The sequence below is a fragment of the Ovis canadensis genome, chromosome 1 (genome assembly GCF_042477335.2).
Source record: "Ovis canadensis isolate MfBH-ARS-UI-01 breed Bighorn chromosome 1, ARS-UI_OviCan_v2, whole genome shotgun sequence".
In the NCBI taxonomy this organism is placed as follows: Eukaryota; Metazoa; Chordata; class Mammalia; order Artiodactyla; family Bovidae; genus Ovis; species Ovis canadensis.
The window spans coordinates 241443902-241470677 of record NC_091245.1 but is presented as its reverse complement, the minus strand read 5'-3'; the positions used below and the strand labels follow the sequence as shown (position 1 = coordinate 241470677).

At 41.7% G+C, this 26776-nt stretch overlaps 1 protein-coding gene across 1 annotated transcript in view; it reads right to left on the bottom strand.

Moving 5' to 3' along the window:
* ANKUB1 (ankyrin repeat and ubiquitin domain containing 1) overlaps positions 1-21737 on the bottom strand; it is a 32388-nt gene extending 10651 nt beyond the window's left edge. Inside the window, exons 1-4 of the mRNA XM_069562796.1 lie at positions 21270-21737; positions 19822-19965; positions 11734-11950; positions 2757-2871 (exon numbers count right to left, since the gene is read on the bottom strand). Coding sequence (XP_069418897.1) covers positions 2757-2871; positions 11734-11950; positions 19822-19965; positions 21270-21359 — 566 coding nt within the window. The 5' untranslated portion in view covers positions 21360-21737. The remainder of the gene's footprint in view (positions 1-2756; positions 2872-11733; positions 11951-19821; positions 19966-21269) is intronic.
* Positions 21738-26776: the final 5039 nt, after the last annotated feature.

The window sequence follows — 26776 nt, the reverse complement described above, 5'->3', positions numbered from 1 at the left end:
TCACCACAGCATCTGTTCCTGTCTGTTGGCTTCCCATGGAATTCTCCTGAATGAGAAAGATGGTCTTCCCAGAACATGGGAGTTTCTAGGGCCCTATGACAGTTAGAGTCTAACTAACTAGAGTTATACATGAACGCATTGGTGTTTTGGTTCATATATCAATTTATTTTGAAATTCATTAGTGTAAGCCAGCAACTCTGAATTTGATCAGTTTTCCTGATTTGGGGAGAAAAGCCTCTCCTGTGTTGCCTAACTGGCCTTTGCTTTCATCCTTAATACCCATGTTGTTGGAACTAGAGCACTCCTGTTGCTGAGACTAGTTGATTCTGCCTCCTAAATGATCTTTTCACTATCTATCTGTTCTCCTAGACCCACCTCTGCTACGTAAGCCTAGCTCAGGCTGCCAGTGTCGTTTGCCTGTCTGCCTCTATTCCTCATACTGGAGCCAGAGCCAACATTCTAAAACGCAGATTGCATCATGGTCTTTCTCTACCTTCCATGTCTTCCCACCATTCAAAAGATAAAGTCCAAATTCCTTCACATTCCTACAGGAGCCTTCACGAGCTGGCCTCTTCTAACCTTTCCAGCCTCTGGCCACTAGCTTCCTCTTATTCTATAATCTACTATGTGGAACTTCTTTCAGTTTTTTAAATCTATTCTTGCCCCTGGGTCTTTGTACATGTGGTTCCATCTGTTTTGAAAGTGTTAGTTAATTGATCGTGTCTGATTCTTTGCTACCCTGTGGACTGTAGCCCTCAAGGCTCCTCTGTCCATAGGATTTCCCAGGCAAGAATACTGGAGTGGGTAGCCATTCCCTTCTCCAGGAGATCTTCCCAACCAAGGGATCAAACCCAGGTCTCCTGTATTGCAGGCAGATTCTTCACTATCTGAGCCACCAGGAAAGCCCTCATTGGAACATTTTAATTCTTCTCCCAATCATTTACCTGAGTATCAGCCCTTCAAGTTCCTTTTTAAGGATGCTTTATCTGCTCCTGTAACTCTAGTTGTCCCTACTATACGTTCCTATATCTTCTTGCACAATGCCCATGTCATCATACTTTTCAGGCTGAATGGTAACAGCAGTGACACCTAACATTTATATCCTCCTTACCGTGTGCCAGGCTGACCTCTAAGTTCCTTATGATATTAGCTCAGTTAATCTCTAAAGTAGTTCTATAAGATAGGTGCTATTATTATTCGCATTTTACAGAAGAAGAAACTGAGGATGACTACTTGCTCAAGTGTACACAATTAAACACTGAGGGAGTAGGGCTATGAATCTAAGTAAATGGGTACTGAAGTTTGTACCCTTGAACATTTTGCAATTCTGTTCTTCCAAGAATTGGTTACTTGTTTTGTGTTTCTTCTACTGGACTGTAAGCTTGCTAAAGGCAGGAACCATATCTTGTTTATTGCTCATAGTACATAGTAAATGCTCAACTGGTGTTTGTTGATTGGGTGGATGAATTGCAAAAGGAGTTTTTCAGTCTTATTATTTATATTCTCTGAGCTCTTAGATTTTATTTAAAGAGTAAGTGGAAATGGTTAAGTACATGAGCACTGGAGTAAGTTGCTGGGATCGAAAACTTAGTTGGGCCCTTTGCTAGCTGTGTGATGTTGGGGAGATTTCCTAAATCAGTTTCCTTACCTGTAAAATAAGATAAAGAATAAGATTTTTATGGGTAATCTCATAGAAATGTTCTAAGTATAAAATAAGGTAATAAGTAGAACACAATGTCTGCTACAAAGTATTCAACAAATATGAAAAAAAAAAGAAAAAAAAAAAAAAAAACAAATATGCACTGTTGAAAGCAATGAAATGGTTCTTTGCATTCAGAGCATGAAAAGAGAGCATTATAATTATCCCCAAATAGAAATTGATTTAAATTATTTGAATATCTTAGAAAATTTCAAAAGCTGACTTTCCAGTCACCTCACAGCCTCCTGTGTGTGTGTGGGCATCTGTAAATTATGATTAAATCACCACAAGGGGGCACTGTTCAAAAAATACCACTGCATTAAAACCTAAAAGGTAGTTTATGCACCTGGGAAGCTACTGGCTGCAGAGATAGGTTAAAATGTCCACCTGCTTCTCTGAACCTACCCTCCTCCACTGCCCCAGCAGCACAGGCAACACTTCATGTGTGGCAAAAGTTTGAAGGTGAAGGTGAAGTCGCTCAGTCGTGTCCGACCCTTTGCGACCCCATGGACTGTAACCTACTAGGCTTCTCCGTCCATGGGATTCTCCAGGCAAGAATACTGGAGTGGATTGCCATTTCCTTCTCCAGGGGATCTTCCCGACCCAGGGATCGAACCCGGGTCTCCCGCATTGGAGGCAGACGCTTTAACCTCTTAAGTGTGCATTAAATGTAATTTGATAAGTTATATGATAGCTTAGGAAGAGACCACGGATATTTTCAGCCAATCAATTAGCAATCAGTGGTTTTTAGAACAATTGAATATAAGAGTGGCAAGGCACTTATTATTGTGGTAGCCTTTAAAAAGTGCTGTTAAAAGTCTAATATCCAAACCAAACTGAAGTCTCCCATTTAGATTGTTAGTATAAGGAAAGCCTTCCTGAATTGCAGTTCGTCACCAAAGGCTCTCAGCCCTGGTGACATCCTTGCTGTCTTATTCCAGAATATATTGCAATAAAAATGTCTAAGGGGAACTTTCGTGGAGCAACACCCCAGCTAAAGAGGTCCTATGAGAGTTTAGGAAAAATTGATTAGTTTAGCATTTGCTTTAACTCGTACTTGAGGACTGGTCCTTCATTTGATAAATAGCGTTGGACTTGAAGTTTTTGTCCAAGGAGACAACCCATCAGAAACTCCTTCCATCCGTCCCAGACATCCAAGCGAAGTGTTGTGCCTGTGGATAAAGAGAGGTGGAGATGGTTAGAGTCACCAGATTTTGGTGATCAAAAAACATCTAATGATAGCTTTCTCCAAACTGGCCTGAACTAGGTGCCAAACGAAAAGTAGCCTTTGAATAAGGAGACAGGGATGCCTAAAAGTGCGAGAGAAAGAGAGATGCTATCTTTAGCTTAGGCCTACATTAGTTTGGAAAAACTTTTTAACTTCTGTACACTTGCATTTTCTCATCTGCACAGTGAAAGCATACAATGCTGGACTTCTTTCTGCAGCTATCTTAAAGTAGTCCTGTGGACGCTGATTCCTTGCTGATCTATACATCACCATGTAAATGTAAGCTGTTGTGTTGAAAGAGAAACTCAACGGTGGCAGGACACATGGACTTCTTGGGCCTTCAGCTTATGTTGTGGGCTATGGGTGAAGATGAACAATCCTTGCATTGTCGCCTTCACAAAACAGGAGCCATTCTGCATTATGAACATAATTGCATTGCAGCTGGAGGACTTATCACTTGTTCCACAAAAGCCTGCCTGCTCCTGGCTTTCTGACTACATTCCCTTTGTCCTTCAGGCTGGTGTTTCCCAGGAATCTTTCCTCAGGCTTCTGTTCTTACTGTGTTCCCTCAGGATAAAACCCAGTCTTGGGAACTTTCTTGAAAGTCCAGAGGTTTAAACTCCACGCTTCCACTGCAGGGGGCATGGGTTTGATCCCTAGTTGGGAAACTAAGATCCCCTGGCTGGAGTCCGAACTCCAGCCAGGCCCCTGCTCCAGCTGCAGATTCCTCCTGCTGGGGACATCACCAGCCGAAGGATCATGCTAGAACCCTACTGTTGTGAAAGACAACCTTTGCAGTGCGACCAGAAAGAGAAAAAAACAAAACAGACTCCTCCCCATCTGACCCACTCAGACCTTGCTCCCTCAGCTTGCCTCCCTCACTCTGTTCTGGCCATTCTGACCATTCACCTGTTCTTCAGATACATGAAGTCCACTCCCATCTGAGGATTGAAAGACCTACAGCTTCTTCTGCTTCCAGGGGGCTTTATCCAGGTCCACAGGGCAAGTGTCCTTGTTACTCAGCTTTGCCTTCAACATTGTATCCTCACAGAGTACCATCTTTCTGCCACAACCCACCCTCCCCGAAACCCCTTATGCTGTGACCTTACCTTTACTTCTTCATAGTCCCTATCGTCAGTACTTGAAATCATTTTACTAGTTTGGACATTTTTTTTTCATGGCCTACTAAAGAGGAAGATCCTTTAGGACTCACCACACCACCTGCCACTTGCTGAGTGTTCACAGATGGTCCTCTGTGAGGATACAAGTGCCCACTCCAAGTTTGTTGGCTGACTGACAGGCCACCTCAGTACCACTGATGGCATCGTTGATCACCCCTGTGCCCTCACCCCTGAGTCTGCAAACTCCAGGCAGGCCCCCAGCTGCAGATTGCTTCTGCCGGGGACATCACCAGCCAAGGGATCATGCTGGAACCTACTATTGTGAAAGACACCCTTTCCCCCCCAACCTGCTTTTCCTCCTGTCCCGTGTCTCAGTTTGTGTTACCACCGTCTTCCTTCCTTGCTGCCTGAACTGGAAACCTGGGAGTTGTTCTCTATCCCTTCCTTTCTCTCACGCCCCCAACATCTATACAATCACTTGTTTTTCTTTAGTCACTCAGTCGTGTCCAGCTGTTTGAGACCCCATAGACTGTAGCCCGCCATGCTCCTCTGTCCATGGGATTCTGCAGGCAAGAATACTGTAATGGGCTGCCATTTCCTTTTCCAGGGGATCTCCCTGACCCAGGGATTGAAGCTGTGTGTCCTGCCTGGCAGGCAGATTCTTTACCACTGAGCCACCTGGGAAGCTCATACAATCACTAAGACCTGACAGTTTTACTCTTGTTTTCTCACCTCCATCTCAACCAGCTCTGTCCTATTTCAGGCCTAGATAATCTCTCACCTAAATCTACCTTGAAAGCTCCCCACAACCTCCCCGTCTTTATTCAATTCTCTGGTCGAATGTCATCTCCTGCTCTAGCCAACCATCTACAATAACCTCTCCCCACCTTACCATACCACTCTCTATTCCCTTCTGCTTTCTTTTATAGTTCTTCATTCTATTTAAAATTGGATATTTTTCTGCTGGATGATGCATGCCTTCCCCACTGAAAAGCGAGCTTCAAGACAGTAGGAACCTTGTTACTTTAAAAAAAAAAACGACTTTTATTTATTTGGCTTTGGTCTTAGTTGTAGCATGCAAGATCTTTAGATGTGGTGTGTAGAATCTAGTCCCATGACCAGGGATCGAACCTGTGCCCCCTGCATTGGGTCTTAGCCACTGGACCACCAGAGAAGTCCCTGGAAACTTGCCACTCTAGCTCACAAGTCTGTGCTTGTTTTCCCTAAAGGTGCCTGGCTCATGGTGGATGATCAGTAAATACTTGTTGAATGAAGTTCTGACCCACAGCTCAAACACGTTCTGGCCATGTACTGCCCGCCTAACCCTTAGTAGCTCAGTAGACTGGCCTGTGTTTCTCTCTGTACCCCAGGCTGTTTCTGGATTTGTGGCTTCTTTTGATATCCCTTCTTTTAAATTCTTCTGATTCTCCCACTTTTCTCTCAATAGTTTACGATGCAATCCTGGCATCACCTCCTCCAGGAAGCCCTCTTTGACTGCACCATCCTCTTACTTCTCCAAATAGGATGAATGACTGTTCAGCTGGTTACCATAGAATACTTGGAAACTCTTTTGTCATTGAACATACATTTTTGCTTTGGAATTGCCAGTTGACAAACACTAAAAGAGAACTATTTGAGCCCAAGCGTTATGTTTCATCTAGTCTATGGGCTGTATTTTAATTGTGCTCTTGGGTTGCAAGGAGACCCTCAAGAAAATGGGGCTTATTATATCGAGATAATGACAACATCTTGATTTCTAAGGATCCAAGACACCTCTCAAAATGGGCCATCTCTCCCATGGGTCCCAAGATCTCTCTCTCACACCCTCTAGTTCTCTTTGGGTGCTCTCCTTTCTCCACTGACAGGCTGCCCTGCTTACTCCCGGAGTTTCTGTCCTATCACAACTTTGGCATGTATGCCGCATGGATTTGCTGTAACCCAACCTTACTTCTTGACACTTTTCATTTTTCACCCCTACTGATAACCAATTTTGTCTCTCTACATTTCCCAGTTTGAATTCACAAGAATGATAGTAATAACAATAGTAATATATTGAATATGAATAGCTAATATTCACTGAATGCTTATTATATGTTCTAAGTACATGAATAATTTCATAATTTAAAATTCACAACAATCCTAAGTGATGGGTTGTATTATTTTCTCCATTTGACAGCTGAGGAAACTGAGGCACTGTAAGATGAAGTAACCCCCACGTTTTCCATAACCAGTAAGTAGTGGAACCAGGTGTTGGACTTGGACAATCTGGCTCGTGGGCCCTTGTTCCTGTCTTCTATGTTATGCTTGTCTCCAAGAGAGACTCTAATTGCCTCAGCTAGGAGAGCTGAGGTCACTGGACAGCAGATGGATTGATTGCTTTTGACTCAATATGATGGCCCCAGAAGTTGCATGCCAAAGTGATGATGAGACAGTGTGTGACTAGGCTCATCCACACATATCCTCAGGCTCAGACAGGTTCACCATAAATACTTGTAGGTGAGAAAGAAGGAAGGTAGAATATTCATAACAGCAGTAGCCTTAGAGTCACAAAAGGCTGAAGATAAGAAGATCCCCCAGGGCTTCCCTGGTGGTCCAGAGGTATAGAATTTGCAGGGGACATGGGTTCAATCTCTGATCAGGGAACTAAGATCCCACATGCCTCAGGGCATCTCCTCTCTGCAACTAGAGAAAGCCCTCTCAAAGACCCAGCACAACCAAAAAAACAAAAAAAAGGATCCTAAAAGACCAGCCCATGGAGAATTGTCTGAATTACTCAGTGAGCTGGGAGTAGAATTTGGCTTGGAATTCATATCTCTAGGATTCTTTTGAATGCTTAGAAAGCCTCCTTTTTTTCAGTTACCTTTCTTCTCTTTCTTTCCTTTTTGCTTCTCTGCTCTCGCCCTTCTTGCCTCCACTTCACAGGTAGACACCCACACATGTTCTTCCTGCTGATCCCTCTCATGTGGTTTTGTTGTTGTTTGTTTTGTTTTTGATCCCTCCCTTTTACAGAATGGGTATTTTTTATGCCCCCTTCTGATGCCTATGTCAGAAGCTTTTTCTCTATCTCCTTTATACTTTAATAAACTTTATTACACAAAAGCTCTGACTGATCAAGCCTCGTCTCTGGCCCCGGATTGAATTCTTCTCCTCGGGGGGCCAAAAATCCCAGCGTCGTGATTCAACAACAACCTTTCATCTTGGCGGCTCATCCGGGATCCTTCAGGACAAGGTGAGGATGCTTGGAGCTCTAGCTCTTTGTTCTCTTAGCAAACACATTTTCTGCTGTGCTTGGACTTCCCTGGTGGCTCAGATGGTAAAGTGTCTGCCTACAATACGGGAGACCCGGGTTCATTCCCTGAGTCGGAAAGATCTCCTGGAGAAGGAAATGGCAACCCACTCCAGTACTCTTGCCTGGAAAATTCCATGGACGGAGGAGCCTCGTAGGCTACAGTCCATGGGGTCGCAAAAAGTCAGACACGACTGAGCAAGTTCGTTTTATAGAATGTTACAATCTGTAGTCTTGAAGTGGGGCTCTTCTTCCCTTACTCTTGGCTCTAGGATTTCTTGACCTTGGCCTCATTGTCCTTTGTGGGTTGATTCCTAGTTGATGGCGTGTTTACTCACAGAGCCTGATCTGCATTAATACCCTCAAAGCTCCTAGCCTACCTTAATCCTCACAAGTCTGGCCTCAGCTAGGAGAACTCACTCTCTTGCTGGAGAATTATGGAATTATTCTGTAGAGATTGAGTAGCAGTTCTACAAATACACTCTAGAAATGCCTTAATAAACATTTTCCAAAACATGGATTATCCCCAACATAATAGATTTGTTTTTCTAAAGCTTCTTGCTGTATTTAAACTTTCTTGTAAACTATTTGAGGACTTTCCTGACAGTCCAGTGGTTAAGACTTCATCTTCCAACACAGAGAGTATAGGTTTGATCCCTGGTCAGGGAGCTAAGATTCCACATACATTGTGGCCAAAACACCAAAACAAAAATCAGCAGCAATATGGTAACAAATTCAATAAAGACTTTAAAAATGGTCCACATCAAGAGAAAATCTTGAAATAAAATATTGAATTTCTATGACTAGCACTAGAAACAAGAGATTTTAAACACTGTACCAAGTATACTGATATCATCTCCCAACTTAAGTGACTTACTATGTTTTTAATTTATGAAAATCACTCACACATGAGCATTGAAAAGCTTTAGCTTAGCACTCTACCCTAGGCTCCTTGGTCCTCCACAGTGAGGCCACATAGTCTCCATTTGAATGACTGGAACAGTCTGAATTTCAGTAGCAGAGGATGTGTTAAGATGGCAGGCCAGCAGCTCAGAAGTTTGGTGGAAAGTTGCTCTTCCTATTCATCCTGATCAGATGTTGTCCTGTTTTAATAACTTGCCTTCTTCCTCCAGGAATAAGAGACCAAGCCCCCATCTTATGCCTCAGAGCACAAGTCTCAGTATCCTACTCTACCTTTGGGGTTTCAGAACTGAGATCCCACCTCTGTTCTCTGAGCTCAGAACCTGGAGAATTCTTATTCTGAATCCTAGTCTCTTCTCTTACACGTTGACAGAGGCTCCAGCGTCAGCAACCAGCTTGCCTCATTTCCTACCTTTTATGTCATTCATTCATTGATTCCTGGTGGCTCAGCAGTAAAGAATCTGCCTGCAACTCAGGGGACATGGGTTGGCTCTCTGGGTGGGGAAGATCCCCTAGAGAAGGAAATGACAACCCACTCCAGTATTCTTGCCTGGAAAATTCCATGGACAGAGGAGCCTGGCAGGCTATAGTCCGTGGGGTCTCAAAGAGTCCGACAGGACTTGACGACTAAATACCAAACAACAAAACAAAATAAATTCCTGGTGCTGATTCACCTACCGGGCCCCTGCTGGATCTCCCTAAGGTTCACCTTCTGTCTTCTTCCATCTTACCAATTGTTAATCCAGACTTACCTGCCTATTCCAGGACCCTCACCAGCACAGTATTTTACGTGAACAAATGTTACAGGTGTTTTAACTATTAATTTCAGTTTTTTGTAGTAAAGCAGTTCTAATTTCTCAAAGATCAAAGGTGACAATGGATGGTTTTTCTCTTAATGCTTAACTTTGGAATTTCTAGCAAATTTCTAGGCAAGTTAGTAAGCACCATTTAGTAGATAATCCTTCCATCCAAACTGAGCTGTAATGCCTCCTTTGTCAAACATTAAATTCCTTCATAAGCTTAGGAATTCTGTTAGAAAATAGCAACTTATTTTTAAAGTGCTATGTTGCTCCAGAAAGTACAACTAAAATTTATAACCAAAAGTAAAACTAATGAGACTTAAACTTAAGGACTCTTCCTACATGAACTGTCTAATTCTTTACTCTTAATTTTTTAAAGTGGGTTCCCCAAATTGTATATATTTACAAAACCTGGATCCACCCACTCCCTACTTCCAGACCCATCTACCATGCCTCAGCTATTCAGGAAAGCAAGGGCAAGCAACAGTGCCCATTCTAGGGAAGGTCTCCATCCTCTCCCTGTGTGGTCCCTATATCCCAAGTTCCTGGATTCCTCATGCATACTCTGGGGACAGTATTTGCCTGTCTGATTTGGGCTTTTTCTTTCTGAACGTGGAAACCATGTCTCTGGCTTGGGTTTCCCTTAATGGAAATCAAAACAGAACACTGATCAGAACTTTAAGAGGACAAATAAAATAGGTATCAGTAAAGACACTGGGTTGACAGTAAAAGTTGTTGGAAAGAGCCCCACCCTGAATGTGAGATGACTATTCATTACCCATATGACCTTGAACAAGGTCACTTAACTTCTCTGAGCCTCAGTTTTCTCATATATAAAAGGAATTAAAATGGCACAGTAGGTCTCTGCTGCTGCTACGGCTAAGTCACTTCAGTCGTGTCCGACTCTGTGCGACCCCATAGACGGCAGCCCACCAGGCTCCCCCGTCCCTGGGATTCTCCAGGCAAGAACACTGGAGTGGGTTGCCATTTCCTCCTCTAGACAGTAGGTCTCTAAGTGGCCTAAAGTCTGGCTGAGGGGCGCTGGAGCCCACCTAGATTTCGCGGCCTGAGCTGACAGGTCCCTTTTCTTGGAATAGTCTCTCAGATGTGATATGCTCAGTCTGGGCCATGAATACATGCCATGAGATGTTCACAGTGCCAAATGGCATCATTCTGTCCTGTATAGGTTGATTCAAGAAAAGGTGTATGTGTGTGTGTGTGTGCATGTTTTTGTCTATTGGACCTATATAATGTGTCACTAAATCTGAAGTCATAAAATTAGAAAATCACAAACATTAGGAAATGTTTAGCTTTGATCAATGTTTGATAAGTTAATTCTCAGACATTCTATCACCAAAAGAGCCCTTTATCCCTGTAATCTTCTTTGTAATGCCTGCAACCTTTCTGTCTCCATCCGGTTTATTGAAATTGCTCTCTCTGGGCTCACCAATGACCTTTAAGCCAGATCAAAAGGTTTTTAATCATACACTGTCTTTGGTGTTTTACCAGCATCCAGCGAACAGTCTCTTCTTCATCATCTGTGACAATGCAGAATCCCTGTTCTGCTTCCGACTCTGACAGCTTTCTGTATCATTTTCTGACTCCTGTCTACTTATGTCAACTTCAGCACCTCCTTCTTTGAGGATCATTTTAAAGTGTGTTATCCTTGACATACTCCGAGCAAGTAATTTAAGCATATAGAATCTTTTTGTTTTCTTTAAATCTATAAAAAATTAGGGGTTGGGGGAATTCCCTGGTGGTCCCATGATTAGGATTCCATAATTCCATTGCAGGTGGCACAGGTTTGATCCTTTGTGGGGAAGTAAGATCCTGATTCCACATGGTGCAACCAAAAAAAAAAAAACAAAACAAAAACAGAGGTTGAACCAGGCCATTTCTGAATTCTCTTCAGTCTCTAAAGTGTCTCATCATGACCTGAGCAGCACAAGCCTGAAGAAAAGTCACCCTGGTTTTCTCACTTATCTTTTGTCATTTCATTAAATAACTAGGTCATCAGCTGCTTGAAGACAAATGCCCACTTGTGTAGTATAGTGTGTGCATGCTCAGTCATGTCCGACTCTTTGCAACCCCATGGACTGTAGCCTTTCAGGCTCCTCTGTCCACAGGGATCTTCAGGCAAGAATACTGGAGAGGGTTGCCATGCCCTCCTCCAGGGGATCTTCCCGACCCAGGGACTGAACCTGCATTTCCTGCATCTCCTGCATTGCAGGCAGATTCTTTACCACTGAGCCACTGGGGAAGCTCTTGAGACTGTGAGAAGGTTCTTATTTTTAGTCTACAGACCCAGACAACAAAGAGGGGTTTTTTTTGTTGTTGTTGTTTTTTTTTTTTTGCTGTGCTGGGCCTTCAGTGTGGCGTGCAGGCTTCTCTAGTTGCAGTAAGCAGGCTTATTTAGTTGCCCCAAAGCATGTGGGGCTCTTAGTTCCTTGCACAGGAATGGAACCCGTGCCCCTGCATTGGAAGGTAGATTCTTTATCTCTGGACCACCATGGAGACCCCCCAAAGAAGGGGGGTAATTTTCATAAATTTGATCATTTACATCCACACTGCACCTATAGAGGTTTTAGTTTAGAAACAATCCCCCCTCCTGTGGTGCATCTGGTATCAAAGAACCCAAGTGCCGAGTAGTAGGTGCTGTTACACATCACGGGGGGTACCGAGGTCTGTCTGGTAGTCCCTGAGCAGGTTGCAGTCATACATCTCCAGTCCCTCTGGGGTCCGAAGACAGAAGACACTCACGGGGAAGCCACATCTCAGAGCTATCAGTGTTCTCAGATCAGACACTTTTTTACCAAGAAGGGAAATGCCCTCCATGATGGCCATGGTCTCTTGGGTCACAGCGTTGAACACACAGAGAGTGGGCTTATCTTCCTCCTAAGGGAAGAGGAAAGGAGAGAACTCAGAAATATGTCTTGTCTGGGGGTTGAGACGCGGGACAAACACCTTGGAGTGTTGCTCTCAGTGCCTCTAGCTCCTACAGCACGGGTACTAAGGTTGCAAACAAGAGCCAGTGAGGTGCCTTGACTTCTGGTCTGAGTCTCACGCTTCTGTCTGAAGATATTTATGAGCCCTGATGGAGTAGGATATAGCAACTCACTCCAGTTTTCTTGCCTGGAGAATCCCATGGATAGAGGAGCCCAGTCCATGGGGTCACAAAGAAGCGACTTAGCATGGCTTTGAGAAAAATGAAGGAGACTTGGCAGGGCTTTGAGTCTCTTTGTACTTCTTATCTATGGGCCCAGATACCCAGGAGGAGTGGTGATCATATATACCCATGCTCTGCTTCTGGAGGTGTTAGTTTAGTAACAGTTCCTCCATCATGATGTACTTTAATAAGGAAATACTGTGGATTCTAAACCTCAGCCAATTAAAAAACTCTAGGAGGTTGTCTGTGGGGAGTGGGACTGAGCTCAGGGTAGGAGTAGAATTTTGCTTATCATTTTATGCTCTTCCTCTTTTGTATGGTTTGACTTTTTTTGTTGTTGTTAATAACTGCATGTATTTACTTTTACTGTTTTAAAAAGGGAAGTACTCGAGAAGATCCCCTGGAGAAGGAAATGGCAACCCACTCCAGTGTTCTTGCCAAGAAAATCCCATGAATGGAGGAGCCTGGCAGGCTACATACCATGGGGTCGAAAAGAGTCCGATATGACTAAGCGACTTCACTTTCACTTTTCACTAAATAAAAGTGACAAAAGTTTCCTTTGCTCTTTTTTTTTTTTTTCCTTTGCTCTTTTTGTTTTGGCATCTAAGATGGAACTCAGATATCCGAGAGTTAAGAAGGAATGTTTAGGAGAATGTTAATCTGTTAAGACAGTTAAATCAATCAGACCAGAACTAAAAAAAAATGTAGCAAAAGGGGCCAATGGGGAAAGAGCGGGAAGGAAAGGTTACTAAAATTTCTAAAATTTTCCGTTTTACAACCACAACAACAAAAGAGAAACTGGCTTTACTTTCTCTTTAGCGGATTCAGGAAGATCTTGTTTTTCTTTAGCGTGATGCTGCCGCAGCAGATGTCAGCTCACGGAGCTGCCACCCAGGGTCCCAGTAACTGGTTTCACAGGGTCTTGAGCAAAACCGAGAAGCTGGCCTGGCCTCCAGGTTCCTCAAGTGACTGCTCCAGCCAGCCACTGCTCCCTTGCCCAACTCCTGCTCCCCTCCCGCTTCTTTCTGTCAGAATTGTCTTGGGTTTCTGCAAGAACCCCTCCCTGCTTTGGGGTCTGTAATACATGAAATTCGTTGTGCACCTCCCAGATAATACATTACCACAATGTGAGCAACACACAGATATCTTTGAAAGAGCCTTTAAGGAGTAGTGTTATTGATGATCGCTTAGGCTGTGGCGCTCTTATCTGAGGTCCATTTCGGGGACTCAGATCACTGGGAGCAGTTGAGCTCTCTTCTGCTGAGCTAATCTGCAGGCAGAGCTGCTCACTGAATTTTAAGTGCTTAGAACCATTTTCCTCAACAGCTCCTCATAAACGCCCTCAGAAAACATGGAAAGGACATAGGAGTCACCCTTTGTCTTTCATCACGCTCCTGTGTTCCTATAGCCCCATTAAGGCTCCTAATCCATATGATATTTATAGCCAGGAAGAAATTCCTTTGAAATCTGAATAAAAAGATAGTGAGGAAGAGAGAAAAATTATATTTTATGTAATAGTTATTTCTTATTTCTTTTATGATTAATCTGATTTCCCTAAAGTTAGCCCTTGATCTGGGTTTTAATTTATATTTAGAATTAAATGCAGAGTGTACAAGCAAAACAGCAAAGCCCCAAGTCACCCTTAATGACTAACTGCTATTTGATGTTAGAAAAATAAGTTTAAATAAGTTTTCAGAATATGAATAAATATTTGCCTCCTTCATTCTAACCTGGGGTATGTTGGAAACTATTGCTTGAGTTTTGTTCATTGTTGTCGCCCAGTGCCTAGAATAGTACCCAGTACAGAGTGGACTGTCCATAAATATGTATTGAATAAATAAGTCATAACACATCTGGAACACTGTTCTCATAGCACTATTTTAACTCTGTATTTTCACCATTTTATAAGCTTTGTTTTTGTGGGAAACCCATTTTAAGTTCACTAACCCATTTTAGTGAAGGATAGGGAAACCTGGTGTGCTGTAGTCCATAGGGTCACAAAGAACTGGACATGACTTCATTGGAAGGACTCCAATACTTTGGCCACCTCATGCGAAGAGTTGACTCATTGGAAAAGACCCTGATGCTGGGAGGGATTGGGGGCAGGAGGAGAAGGGGACGACAGAGGATGAGATGGCTGGATGGCATCACCGACTCGATGCACATGAGTTTGGGTGAACTCTGGGAGTTGGTGATGGACAGGGAGGCCTGGCGTCCTGCGATTCGTGGGGTCGCAAAGAGTCGGACCCGACTGAGCGACTGAACTGAACTGAACTGAACTGGCAACTGAACAACATGTTAAGTTCTACTGTGGCATACCGATTGATGATGCTTCTTCATATTGGTTTTACAGAGAAGGAGCAGGTAACCATTGATTAACAGCAACTTGCTGACTTATCATATCTATTTATAAAAAAGGCATTTATCTATATGATATCCCTCCCTGAATGTTCTGAACAATGAAACACTGGTAGTTATACCCAAGAAAGTCAGATACTGTTAAATCAGCAATTCCATAAACAAACCATTATTGACAAATGTAAAATTAGGTTTTCTACTTTACAAGCAAACCGAGGCACCATGGTAAGAAATACATACAAAATGTCTTACTTTTCAATAAAGAAAATACATAGATCTATTTCATGCATGCATGCACGCTCAGTTGCTCAGTTACTCTTTGCAACCGTATGGACGGTAGCCCACCAGGTTCCTCTGTCCATGGGATTCTCCAGGCAAGAATACTGGAGTGGGTTGCCATGCCCTCCTCTAGGGGATCTTCCTGACTCAGGAATCAAACCTGTATTGCAGGCAAATTCTTTACTGCTGAGCCACAGGGGAAATTCTCTAAATATAATTCTGCCAGAGGAGAAAATAAAGATCATTAAGAATCTGTGGAACTTGAGTTTTTAACTAAACCCTTCATGTTGGCCAGTCCTGTGACTTATAATCCTATTCTTCCTGGACTCTCTGGAAGAGTCTTGTACCTCTACATTTGATTCTTGTCATTAGTAGTTTAGAACTTTAGGGAAAGTTTAGAGTTCAGTGCAAAGGCAGCTTGTATCACCGTGATGGATGATGCTTAATTGGCAGAAGTTATGAAATATTTTTGTAAGTAAAATTATGAACATTGGTTGCTTTGGGGAGAGAAACTGGGGGCCAAAGGAAGGAGAGAGACTTTTTATTGTATATCCTTCTGTAACATTTGAATTGAGCACCATGTGAATGTACTACCTGCTGCTGCTACTGCTGCTAAGTCGCTTCAGTCGTGTCCGACTCTGTGTGACCCCACAGACGGCAGCCCGCCAGGCTTCCCCATCCCTGGGATTCTCCAGGCAAGAACACTGGAGTGGGTTGCCATTTCCTTCTCCAATGCATGAAAGTGAAAAGTGAAAGTGAAGTCGCTCAGTCGTGTCCGACCCTTAGCGACCCCATGGACTGCAGCCTTCCAGGCTCCTCCGTCCATGGGATTTTCCAGGCAAGAGTACTGGAGTGGGGTGCCATTGCCTTCTCCAAAAACACATTATGTATATACATATTTAAAGACATGAAAGACATTTAAGAAATAACATGGAATTTAATCTGCTTAAAAATGTATTGTACTACAATTTTCTGAATATTAGAGGGAGAAAAGCAGAAGAAATTGTTTTTATTTCCTTTTCTGATGATTAGGCATCTTTCAAGAACATAAAAACAATACCTCTAAAATAAGAAACAAGAAAAGGATGCCCACTCTTGCCACTCTTATGCAATGTATTGGAAGCTCTAGTCAGAGCAATTAAGCAAAAAAAAAAAAAAAAAAAGAGAGAGAGAGAGAGAGAGATGAAAGGCATTCAAATTGGAAAGGAAGATGTAAAGCTGTCACAATTTATGGATGACTTGATTTTATATAGAGAAAAGCCTAAAGACTCTACAAAAAATCTATTAGAGATAATAAACAAAGTTGCAGAGTACAAAATCAACTTTCAAAAATCTGTTGCAATTCTAGGGACTTCCTTGATGGTCCAGTGGTTGAGAATCAGTGGTTGCAATTCAGGGGATACGAGTTCGATCCCTAGTTGGGGAACTAAGATCCCACATGCCTTGGGGCAACTAAGCTCACGTGCCACAATAAGAGAACCCAAACGCCACAGTGAAGATCCCCTGTGCCACAGCTAAAGACCCAATGCAGCCAAATAAGTCAGTTCAATTCAGTTCAGTCGCTCAGTCGTGTCTGACTCTTTGTGACCACATAAACTGCAGCACGCCAGGCTTCCCCATTCATCACCAATTCCCGGAGTTTACTCAAACTCATGTCCATTGAGTCGGTGATGCAATCCAACCATCTCATCTTCTGTCATCCCCTTCCCCTCCTGCCCTCAATCTTTCCCAGCATCAGTCTTTTCCAATGAGTCAGCTCTTCACATCAGGTGGCCAAAATATTGGAGTTTCAGCTTCAACATCAGTCCTTCCAATGAATACCCAGAACTGATCTCCTTTAGAATGGGCTGGTTGGATCTCCTTGCAGTCCAAGGACTCTCAAGAATCTTCTCCAACACCACAGTTCAAAAGCATCAATTCTTCAGCACTCAGCTTTCTTCACAGTCCAACTCTCACATCCATACATGACTACTGGAAAAACCACAGCCTTGACTAGACAGACCTTTGTTGGCAAAGTAATGTCTCTGTGTAATGCCAAATAAGTAAGCAAATATTAAAATGCTACTCTCAATTCATCCTACCCTCTCCTTACCCTTCAAGAGGGAGGGGATATATATATATATACTTATGGCTGATTTATGTTGTTGTATGGCAGAAACCAACAGAACAATTACCATCCAAAGGGGGAAAAAAAAGAACAAAGAAAAGACAAAGAATCTGTTGCATTTCTAAATGCTAACAATGAATTAGCAGAAAGAGAAATTAAGAAAGCAATCCCATTTATAATCACAATGAAAAGGATAAAATACCTAGCAACAAATTTAACCAAGGAGGCGAAAGACTTGTACACTGAAAACTCTAAAACTGTTGAATGAAACTGAAGACAACACAAAGAAATAGAAAGATATTCCATTAGTTCTAAGAATCAATATGATTGGACACCTGAAACTAACACAACATTGTAAATCAACTGTATGCCAATAAAGTTTTTTAAAAAGTTGACTTGTTGTGACAGTATATGGCCTACAAATCCTAAAATATTTACTATCTAACCTTCTGCAAAGTAAAAAAATAACAAAACTTTGCCAGTTCTTGTGTTAGATAATTATATCTCAGCAATGTTGAAAATGCTGGCTTGAGTATTACCATAGTTTTGTAAGAGAATGTTGTTCTTGCTTCATAATACACACAAGTATTTAGAAACAAAGAATCAACATTATTAAAATGTTCATAATAACTAAAACAGTCTACAGAGTCAATGCAATCTCCATCGAGGTCCCAAGCACATTTCTCACAGAACTAGAACAACAACAACAAAAATCCTAAAATTTATATGGAACCACAGAAGATACTGAATAGCCAAAGCAGTTTTGAGACAAAAGAACAAAAAAGTTGAGGATACCACACATTCTGGTTTCAAACTATATTACAAAGCTATATTAATAAAAATGACATGGTATTGGCAAAAATAGATTCATGGAATAGAATTGAGAGCTCCAAAATAAACCCACACATATATGGACAATTAATTTACATGAAAGGAGCAAAGAATATAAAATGGAGAAAGGATGGTCTCTTCAATAAATGTTGAGAAAACTGGAAAACCACATGCAAAAAAAAGAAGAAAGAAAGAAAAAAGAAAGAAACTAGATCGATATCTCCTACCATGCACAAAAGTCAACTCAGAATAAAGACTTAAATGTAGGACCTGAAACCATAAAATGTGATAGAAAAGAACACAAGCATTATGCTCTTTGACATTAGTCTTGGCAATATTTTTCCAGGTATGTCTCCTCAGGCAAGGGGAACAAAAGGAAAACAGTACTACATCAAACTATAGAACTAAAAAGCTTCTGCACAGCAAAACAGTAATTCAAAAAGACATATGTACCCCTGCCCATGTTCATTGCAGCATCATTTACCATAGCCAAGATATGGAAACAACCCTAAATGCCCATCAACAAAAGAATGGATAAAGAAGATGTGGTATATATATATATATATATATACACATATATATATATATATTTGTGTGTGGGGGTGTACAATGGAACTACTTGGCCATAAAATGATTAAATCTTGCCATTTATGACAATATGATGGACCCAGAGGATTTTATGTTAAATAAAATCAGACAGAGAAAGACAAATATCATATGATTTCACTCCATGTGGAATATAAAAAGCAAACTAGCAACACCAAAAAGATAAACAAATCAAACCAAAGACATAGATACAGTGAACAGAGTAGTAGTTAGCAGACAGGAAGAAGTGGAGGTAAAGGGGTATGACAGGGGTAAAGGGGATCAGTGGTACAGAGATGAATGGAAACTAAATTTCTAGTGACAAGCATGCTATAGAGTTTACGGAGTAGAAATATAATATTGCATGCATTAAAATTATATAATATTATAAACAAATGTTGTGGCAATGAAAATAAACTTTAAAAATACATGAACAAATACTTATAAGATATTAAAAACACATATAAAAATATAGTCTTTTTATTTACCTAAATGGGGATCAAACAATGTTTATTTTTCTGTGACTTATCTTTACTACGTAATAGTAAATATTTTAGAATATTCCTTTTAAAAATAGACTTCCCACTTAGTCTATCAGTAAAATACATGAAAACAAAGAGTTAGCTTTAGCTACCATTAACATTTTCTAAATGCTAAATATGAGAAAATTAGTGCCCCATTTAGCCAAGAATATGTACTTTACTGTGTTCCTTGAGGTTGGTGTTTTCATATGGCGTAGAGAATTAGTACTGAATAGTATTTCTATCTTAGAGAACAACTCTTATATTGCTTGTCTCTTTGAGAAATTGTTAAAAGTTAAGGATCCTTCACCCCAAAAGTCTCCAGGTACATAGTTTTGCATATTTTGCTATTTTAGGATTTTGTTCTTAAAGCCCAGCCATGGATCCCAAATTAAGCACCACTGATTATGGACAGTATAAATGGAAAATGCTGTCTCTGTACATACAGCTAATTCACGAATGGCTGTGCTGATGGATTTGAGTGTAGAAACTGCCCCTTCATTTTTATTGTTATGGAGAATTTCTTCCCTTTCCTCATTCCCATAATCTGTTGTAAACCCAAAGAAGTGACTTAACCTTCTTTCTCTCACATCAGTATTCTAGATCTGCTCCTTGGTCTTGCTTCCATATTGGTTTACGGGTTGCTCTGTGATGACTATTTTGGGGCAGGCAACTTACAGGGAAAGAGGAGGGAAGGGAAAAAAGGAGTTAATGAGGGAACTCTATCCAGTCTCCATGCCTTGTTTGCCTTACTGCATGGATTTTTGCCCAAGACTAGTTTTACAAGTGGAAGAGAGGGGAAGGCAAGAAGAGAAAACCTCTTCCTAAGTTATGAAATCACTTTGGTTGAATTATCCATAAGTTTATCCAAAGTGAGGTAGACATCTTGGACAAATGTTACTCTGTTCATCCATCATACCTTAACAAAGCATTTGAGAGTTGAACAAAATGATATTCCAACATCAGCAAGACTCCAGCTGTCCTTTAGAGCTGCTCCAGCATACATCAGCTCCAGATACCTCCTGCCTTGTTCATCTTCAGAGAGAGGAATGTGGAAATAATCCTTTAAAATCAATAGCACATTATGAAAACAGCACATCTCTACATTACTAGACCAGCCATGTAATCTCTTTTCTTTTACATTTTCCACTGAGTATTATAAAATTGTTTGGGAGAGAAGGAAGAAGTCTTAGACAGGGGTTTTCAACCTGGAGTCTTTAGGTATTCCCAAAAGTTTATGGATAGAATTTAGATGGGAAAAAAGTGTATTTGGTTTTTATTAACTCCAAATAAAATTGGAATTTTTGTTATGAATATAGGCAACAAACTAAAGTAGCCGTAATTGCCTGTTCCTATGACTTTGTCACCAATAGAAATCACAGGTATCTTCATATCCCATTATAGTTGCTGCAGATATCTCAAAATATTTATACTGATCTCCTTTGAAACTGTAATAGTTATGAGACACACTGAAAACACTTGCTGTGTTAATAAGGAAACCCACATGTCACCAATTTGTTTTCTAATTTTTGAAAATTGTATTTCAATATAACTGGTTTGCTTTTTGTGGATATGCATTTTATTTTATGCATTTAAAAAGGAGTCCATAGGCTTCACCAGACTGCCTAAGGGATCCATGACACATAAAGGCTAAGAGCCTCTATGTTAGAAGATCTAGATTTTAGAGGTCATAGTAATTAATAAATATCATATAACTATGATTCAATAAATGCTCCTCAGCAAGTGGGAATAGATCATCTCCAGTTAAATACCATTTGATGGTCAGTTCCTAAATATTTGTCTTAATTTCCCACTTTAGAGTGAGCATTTATAAGAAACTTTTAAGAAAAGTACTGCACTCAAATTATTTCTTATTCTGGCTCCACCATCCTAGGTTAAATGGTCAACCTCTCTGAAGTGCAGTTATTCCTGGATGCAAAATGAGACTGTAGCCCCAAAGTCCCCTCTGCATCCCAAGTCCTTTGGTTCTTTATAGTTGCTTGCTCGACACACAACCCATTGTCTGATAACTGGCATGTTCTACTTACCCAGCCTAAAGTTAGTGTTTTGTTTTTCTCCTTTTATGAAGAATTGCATAATACTATCTGGCCAATGCACAGACATATGAATCTTATAAAGAGAAGTTAAATTCCACCCCCCACCCCGAGAATTTTTCTGTCTAGCATATTTACAGTTAACATTATCTAACAAATGATTATGTAAGCAAACAATGATATTTTCAAGTAGTTTTACTTCCCTGTTTGCTGAAAATGTACCCAATAATATCTTTACCCCACATAGAGTTTAAGCTTCACTGCGTAGTTAAAATTAAAACACATCTTAGTGGCTCAGGGACAAAATACGTACCTTTATCATCAGCTTGACAGCCTCCACAGTTTCATCTGTTGAAACATCAAACGGTTCAAAAGATCCCTCAAAGGCTACGAAAATTCTCATTTTCTCAAAAGAAGAAGCTTTTCCCCCAAATTCTATTGTATAGCTGGGAGAATCCCAATTCACAATTAAAAATGATGGCCGGGGCCACTGTTACTGTCCAGCCTCAAAGGCGAGTTGAGAGAACGTGGAGAGAGCAGTCGTGCAGGGCCACAGTCTCGGGTGACACTGGCAGCAGCTCCAGTGGAGGAAATGTATCTCTGCAGATGGTATTAGTCAACAGCCACCTGTTCCTCTATTACGGAAGCCAGCATGCTTGACAATGGTTGAGGCAAGTGTGAACAGGTGTCAAGCATGTAACACAAAAATGCCACATGTGAATTACAATTTGTGATGTGACCACCGTCCACTGACCCTTGAATCCATAGTCGCCCAAGTACAACTGATCAAATGACCCTTTGAAAGAGATATTTGATTGGGATGCCTTGGCACAGAGTAAAGCAAAACAAATTTGATTGTCTTGAATGTGACCATCCTGGAAGTTCTCTGTAAATAACCGAGCTGAAGCATTCTGGTTTCCATAACAACTTTGTGTACTTGCTCCCCGCTGGTATTTCTAATCCTGCCACGGGGTACAGAACAATACCCACTTGCACCAGGGAGATGAATGTGTAGGCAAATGACTCTGTGGTTTTCCCTTCTCTGCATAATGGGATCTGCCCAATAACAACACAATACAGTTGGTATTTCTTTTAGTCCTTGCCCTTATGTTATTTAGAACAATTTACCATTGTTATCTTCTTGAACTTCCCTTAGTGTTGGTGGAAAATATTTCAAACCCCTCTCAAAAAAATGAGCAAACATATTAAGCACTATTACTCAAGTTTATAGAGCAAGCATTTTACTAGAGCTTAATTCTGACTCTCCTTTGAAATCCACAGTATTATACACCTTGTTTAATGTTATTATGTCTGATCATTTTTTTCATATACATAAATCCTGTTTTCTTCCTGAAATTCCTCCCAATCTAGGACAGAATCTCTATCTTACATTTCTTTTTATTCTCAACAGCACTTACCATAATGTCAGTCACATGATAGGTACTTAGTAAATTTAACTCTTGATTAATTCTATTCTGATTCCCAGTCTGAGTTCCAATTATAAGAAACTTGAGAAAACGGAAAACATAAAAAAGGTAAAGGATTTCATCCCCAAACTGATTATTTTTCCTCATATTTTTCAAGTGTTGCAACGTGATGATATCTTCTTATGCTTTCAACATTTTGATTGAAAGAATATTAAGACAGGATGTAGTTTTAACACTGTTTTGGTGTCTTGCTTACCCTCCCTCACCCCCTCCAGCTGTAGTTACTGTTGACTACTAAAGGCTTATAGCTACACCATGTTTTCCAAAGAATTGCCCTCGGTTGATGGGAGCTGTCTTGCCAGGAAAGCTAAGCACTCCCTTCAATAATTGACCTCAGAAGTCATTTTGTAGCCCACTGTCTTACATCAAGGGGTGAAAATTCTGCAAAGGATCCCTGCAGAACAGGCCATAGCTGGACTTTAACTGAGATTGCAGTCTTCCTTAGCTCTTTCTTTTTTCCAAATCCTGCTTAATTCTCTTCCTTACTAAGGTTTTCTTTTCTTTTTATTTATTTATTTATCTTTGTCTGCTCTGAGTCTTTGTTGCTTTGCATGGAGTTTTCTCTAATTGCACTTCCTTGGTGGTCTAGACAGTAAAGAATCTGCCTACAATGCAGGAGACCCAGGTTCAATCCCTGAGTTGGGAGGATCCGCCAGAGAAGGGAATGGCAACCCACTTCAGTATTCTTGCCTGGAAAATGGATAGAGGAGCCTGGAGGGCTATAGTCCATGGGGTCACAAAGTGTCAGAGATGACTAAGTGACTAACACTTTCACTTTTTTCTAGCTGCTGCGAGTGGAGGCTACTGTTCGTTGTGGTGCCCATTGCATTGCCCAGACTTCTCATTGTGGTGGCTTCTCTTGTTGCGAAGCTCAAGTTCTAGGTTCACAGTCTTCAGTATTTGGAGCACATAGGCTCAGTAGTTGTGGCTCACTAGCTTCATTGCTTCACGGCATGAGGAATCTTCTTGGATCAGGGATTGAACCCATGTCTCCTGCATTGGCAGGCTGATTATTATACACTGCGCCACCAGAGACGTCCCAGGTTTTCTTGAAGAGTGCTCCCTCAGTAACTGGCACACATCCCAACCCCTGTCTCAGGCTCTGCTTCCAGAGACCAGCCTAGAGCAGAGAATCTTAAAGGTCATGTGTGCATGCTAAGTCACTTCAGTCGTGTCCAACTCTTTGCCACCCTGTGGACTATAGCCTGCCAGGCTTCTCTGCGGGATTCTCCAAGCAAGAACACTGGAGTGGGTTGCCATGCCTTTCCCCAGGGGATCTTCCCATCCCAGGAATCGAACCCGCTTCTCCAGCACCTCCTGTATTGCAGGCGGATTCTTTACAGCTGAGCCACCAGGGAAACGGAAAGAAGCTCATATAGGTTAAGAAATCACAACCAAGTACTTTGTAACTCCTGGGCTGCTTGCTTTCTTACCCATGTATAGTTTTGTCTTCTAGTTTTGTGGACTTGCCTTTGGAGTAAATGCTCAGCTCTGGTAGGGATGACTGGCCCCTGGTCTAGTTGGTTGCCAGGCCCTGACTTGTGTGGAGCTGCTGGCTACTGGTTGGTGGGGGGGGGGGGGGGTGTCCTGAGGCGCTGGCTGAAGAGCCCCAGGAGGCCCCAGGGCCAGTGCTGACCCACTGGTGGGTAAAAACTGGTTCTGAAGTAAGTGGTTGTGGGGCAGATCTAGTGTTAGCCTGCTGGTGGTTGGGCTTATTTCCTGAAATGGCTGGCTGCATTTTCTGGGGTGTTCTAAAGCAGGTGCTGGCCTACAGATGATTGGGCTAGATCCCAGGGCAGCTGGTTGAGGGGTCCAGAGTGTCTTGGAACTGGTGCTGTCCTGCTGGTGGGCAGAGCTGAGGGCCAGAGGTTTCTGGGGCTTATGCCCACTGGTGTGTGAGGCTGGTCGTTTGGTGGTGGAAGAGAGTCCTGCAGTTGCTGGCTGTAGGGAACCTGGGCTGAGTGTCAGTACACTTGTGTGTGGGTTTGAGTCATGAGTCCTGTGATGGACCAGGCTGTGTCCTAGGGAGATTATGGACTCAAGGGTTCCTTTAGGCAGCCTGCCTGCTGGTGGGTGGAGCTGTATTCTTACTCAGCCAGTTGCCTGGCCTGAGGCATCCTAGTATGTACTGGTGTTTACTGTACCAGTGGCTGGGGCTGGGTTCCAGTTTGGGTAAGCTAGAGGGAGGATTCCAAAATGGCACTTGCCAGCACCAGAGCCCTCCTGGTAGAATGGAACTCCCAAAGTGTCTATCACCAGGGTGAGCTTCAGCTGCTCCTGACTCTGGGAGACTCTCCAAGATCAGCAAGTGGGTCTGACCCAGGCTCCTTTCAGATTACCGCTTCTGCTCTGGGTCCTCGAGTATTGAGATTTTGTTGTACCTGCTTTAAGAATGGAGTTTCTGTTTCCTACAATCCTCTGGCTCTCCTGAAAATAAGCCCTCTGGCCTTCAAAGCCAAGTGTTCTGGGGGCTCATCTTCTCAGTGTGGGAACCCTGGGTTGAAGCCTGATGTGGGCCTGGAAACCCTTGCTCCCCAGGGAGAACCTCTACAATTGTCATAATCTCGAATTTGTTGGTCACCTGCCCAGGGGTGTTGAGTCTTGACTATAGTGCATCTCTACCCATCTCCCTGTGGTTCCTTCTTTATATCTTTAGGTGTAGACGATCTTTTCTGCTAGATTACAGTCTTTCTCATCTATAGTTGCTCTGTAAATTGTTCTAATTTTGATGTGCTCCTGAGAGGAAGTGAATTCAGGGTCTTCCTACTCTATCATCTTGGCCATTTAGCCAAAATGTCCTGACAAGAGAAATAAAATTGAAAAGAGCAAGTAAAATTACCCCATCATACAAGACATAATTATAAACCAATAAATCATGGCAATCAAAAATTTAAAAAATATTTATTTATTTATTTGGCTCTGTCGGATCTTAATTGCAGCAAACGGTATCGCTCTTTCGTTGAGGGACACAGACTCTCTAGTTGTGGTGCATGGGCTTAGTTGCTCTGTAGCATGCAGGATCTGAGTTCCCTGACCAGGGATTGAACCAGCGTCCCTTGCATTGTAAGATGGATTCTTAGCCACCTTCCCTGGACCACCCGGGAAGTATTGAACTTTTAAGACTACTACAAATAATAAAGTAATTCAGCTAGGTGGCTGTATTTATATTAGTACACAGAAATTAATAGTTTTCTAGAAACAAATGATTGATATAGAATATAATGGAAGAAAATATGCCATTTATAAGGAGAAAAAAAGATAATGTGTTAGGAGTAAGCAGCAGGAAACATGTAAGAAATGTATAAAATTTAAAAGTTAACCAATAAACATAAAAGACTTGAAGAAGTGGACTGGCATACCATGACTTCAGAAGAAAGGTTCAAAACCATTAAGTCATCAATTTTTCTAAAGTGAAAAGTCAAGTGAAGTTGCTAGTTGCTCAAATGTGTCCAACCTTTTTACCATGGACTGTAGTTCAACCTATGGACTGTAGCCTGCCAGGCTTTTCCGTCCAGGGGACTTCCCAGGCAAAAATACTGGAATGGGTTGCCATTCTCTTATTCAAGGGATCTTCCCAACCCAGGGATTGAACCCGGGTATCCTGCATTGTAGGCAGATACTTTACCATCTGAGCCACCAGGGAAGCGTTCTAAAGTTAATATAAAAGTAACTTCCTGAGCTAGTATATAAATTTAAAACATAAATTTAAAAAATCCTAACAAGATCTTTCCCCAGCTTTATTGAATGTAAAGGTGTAATGGTATATGTATATACCATTTTGAGATGATTACCACAATAAAGTTAGTTAACACATCCATCATCTCACACACTATTTCTTTTAATAGTGAGAACATTTAAGATCTACTTTTAGCAACTTTCAAATATATAATACAGGACTTCCCTAGTGGTCTAATGGTCAAGAATCTGCCAGCCAGTTTAGGGGACACGGGTTCAATCCCTGGTCTGGGACGATTCCACATCCAGTGGGACATCTAAGCCTATGTGCCACAGGTGCTTGAGCCTGTGCGTTCTAGAGCCCGAGCCTGGCTACAAGAGAAGTCACTGCAAGGAGAAGCCTGAGCATCACAGCCAGAGGGTGCCCCCTCCCACCGCAACACCACAGCTAGAGAAGGCCCTCACACAGCAATGAGGATCCAGCACAGCCCCCCAAAATATATATAGTAATATGTATGTATGTATATATATTTAATGTCACATGGTAAAATAGTATTGTAAAGTAATGCTGAGTAATCAATGGTCCTCTTCAGTAAAATTTACCTTAGTAGTATATGCTTTGGGTTGAAAATTCTCAATGCTGATGTGTTGAGGAAAA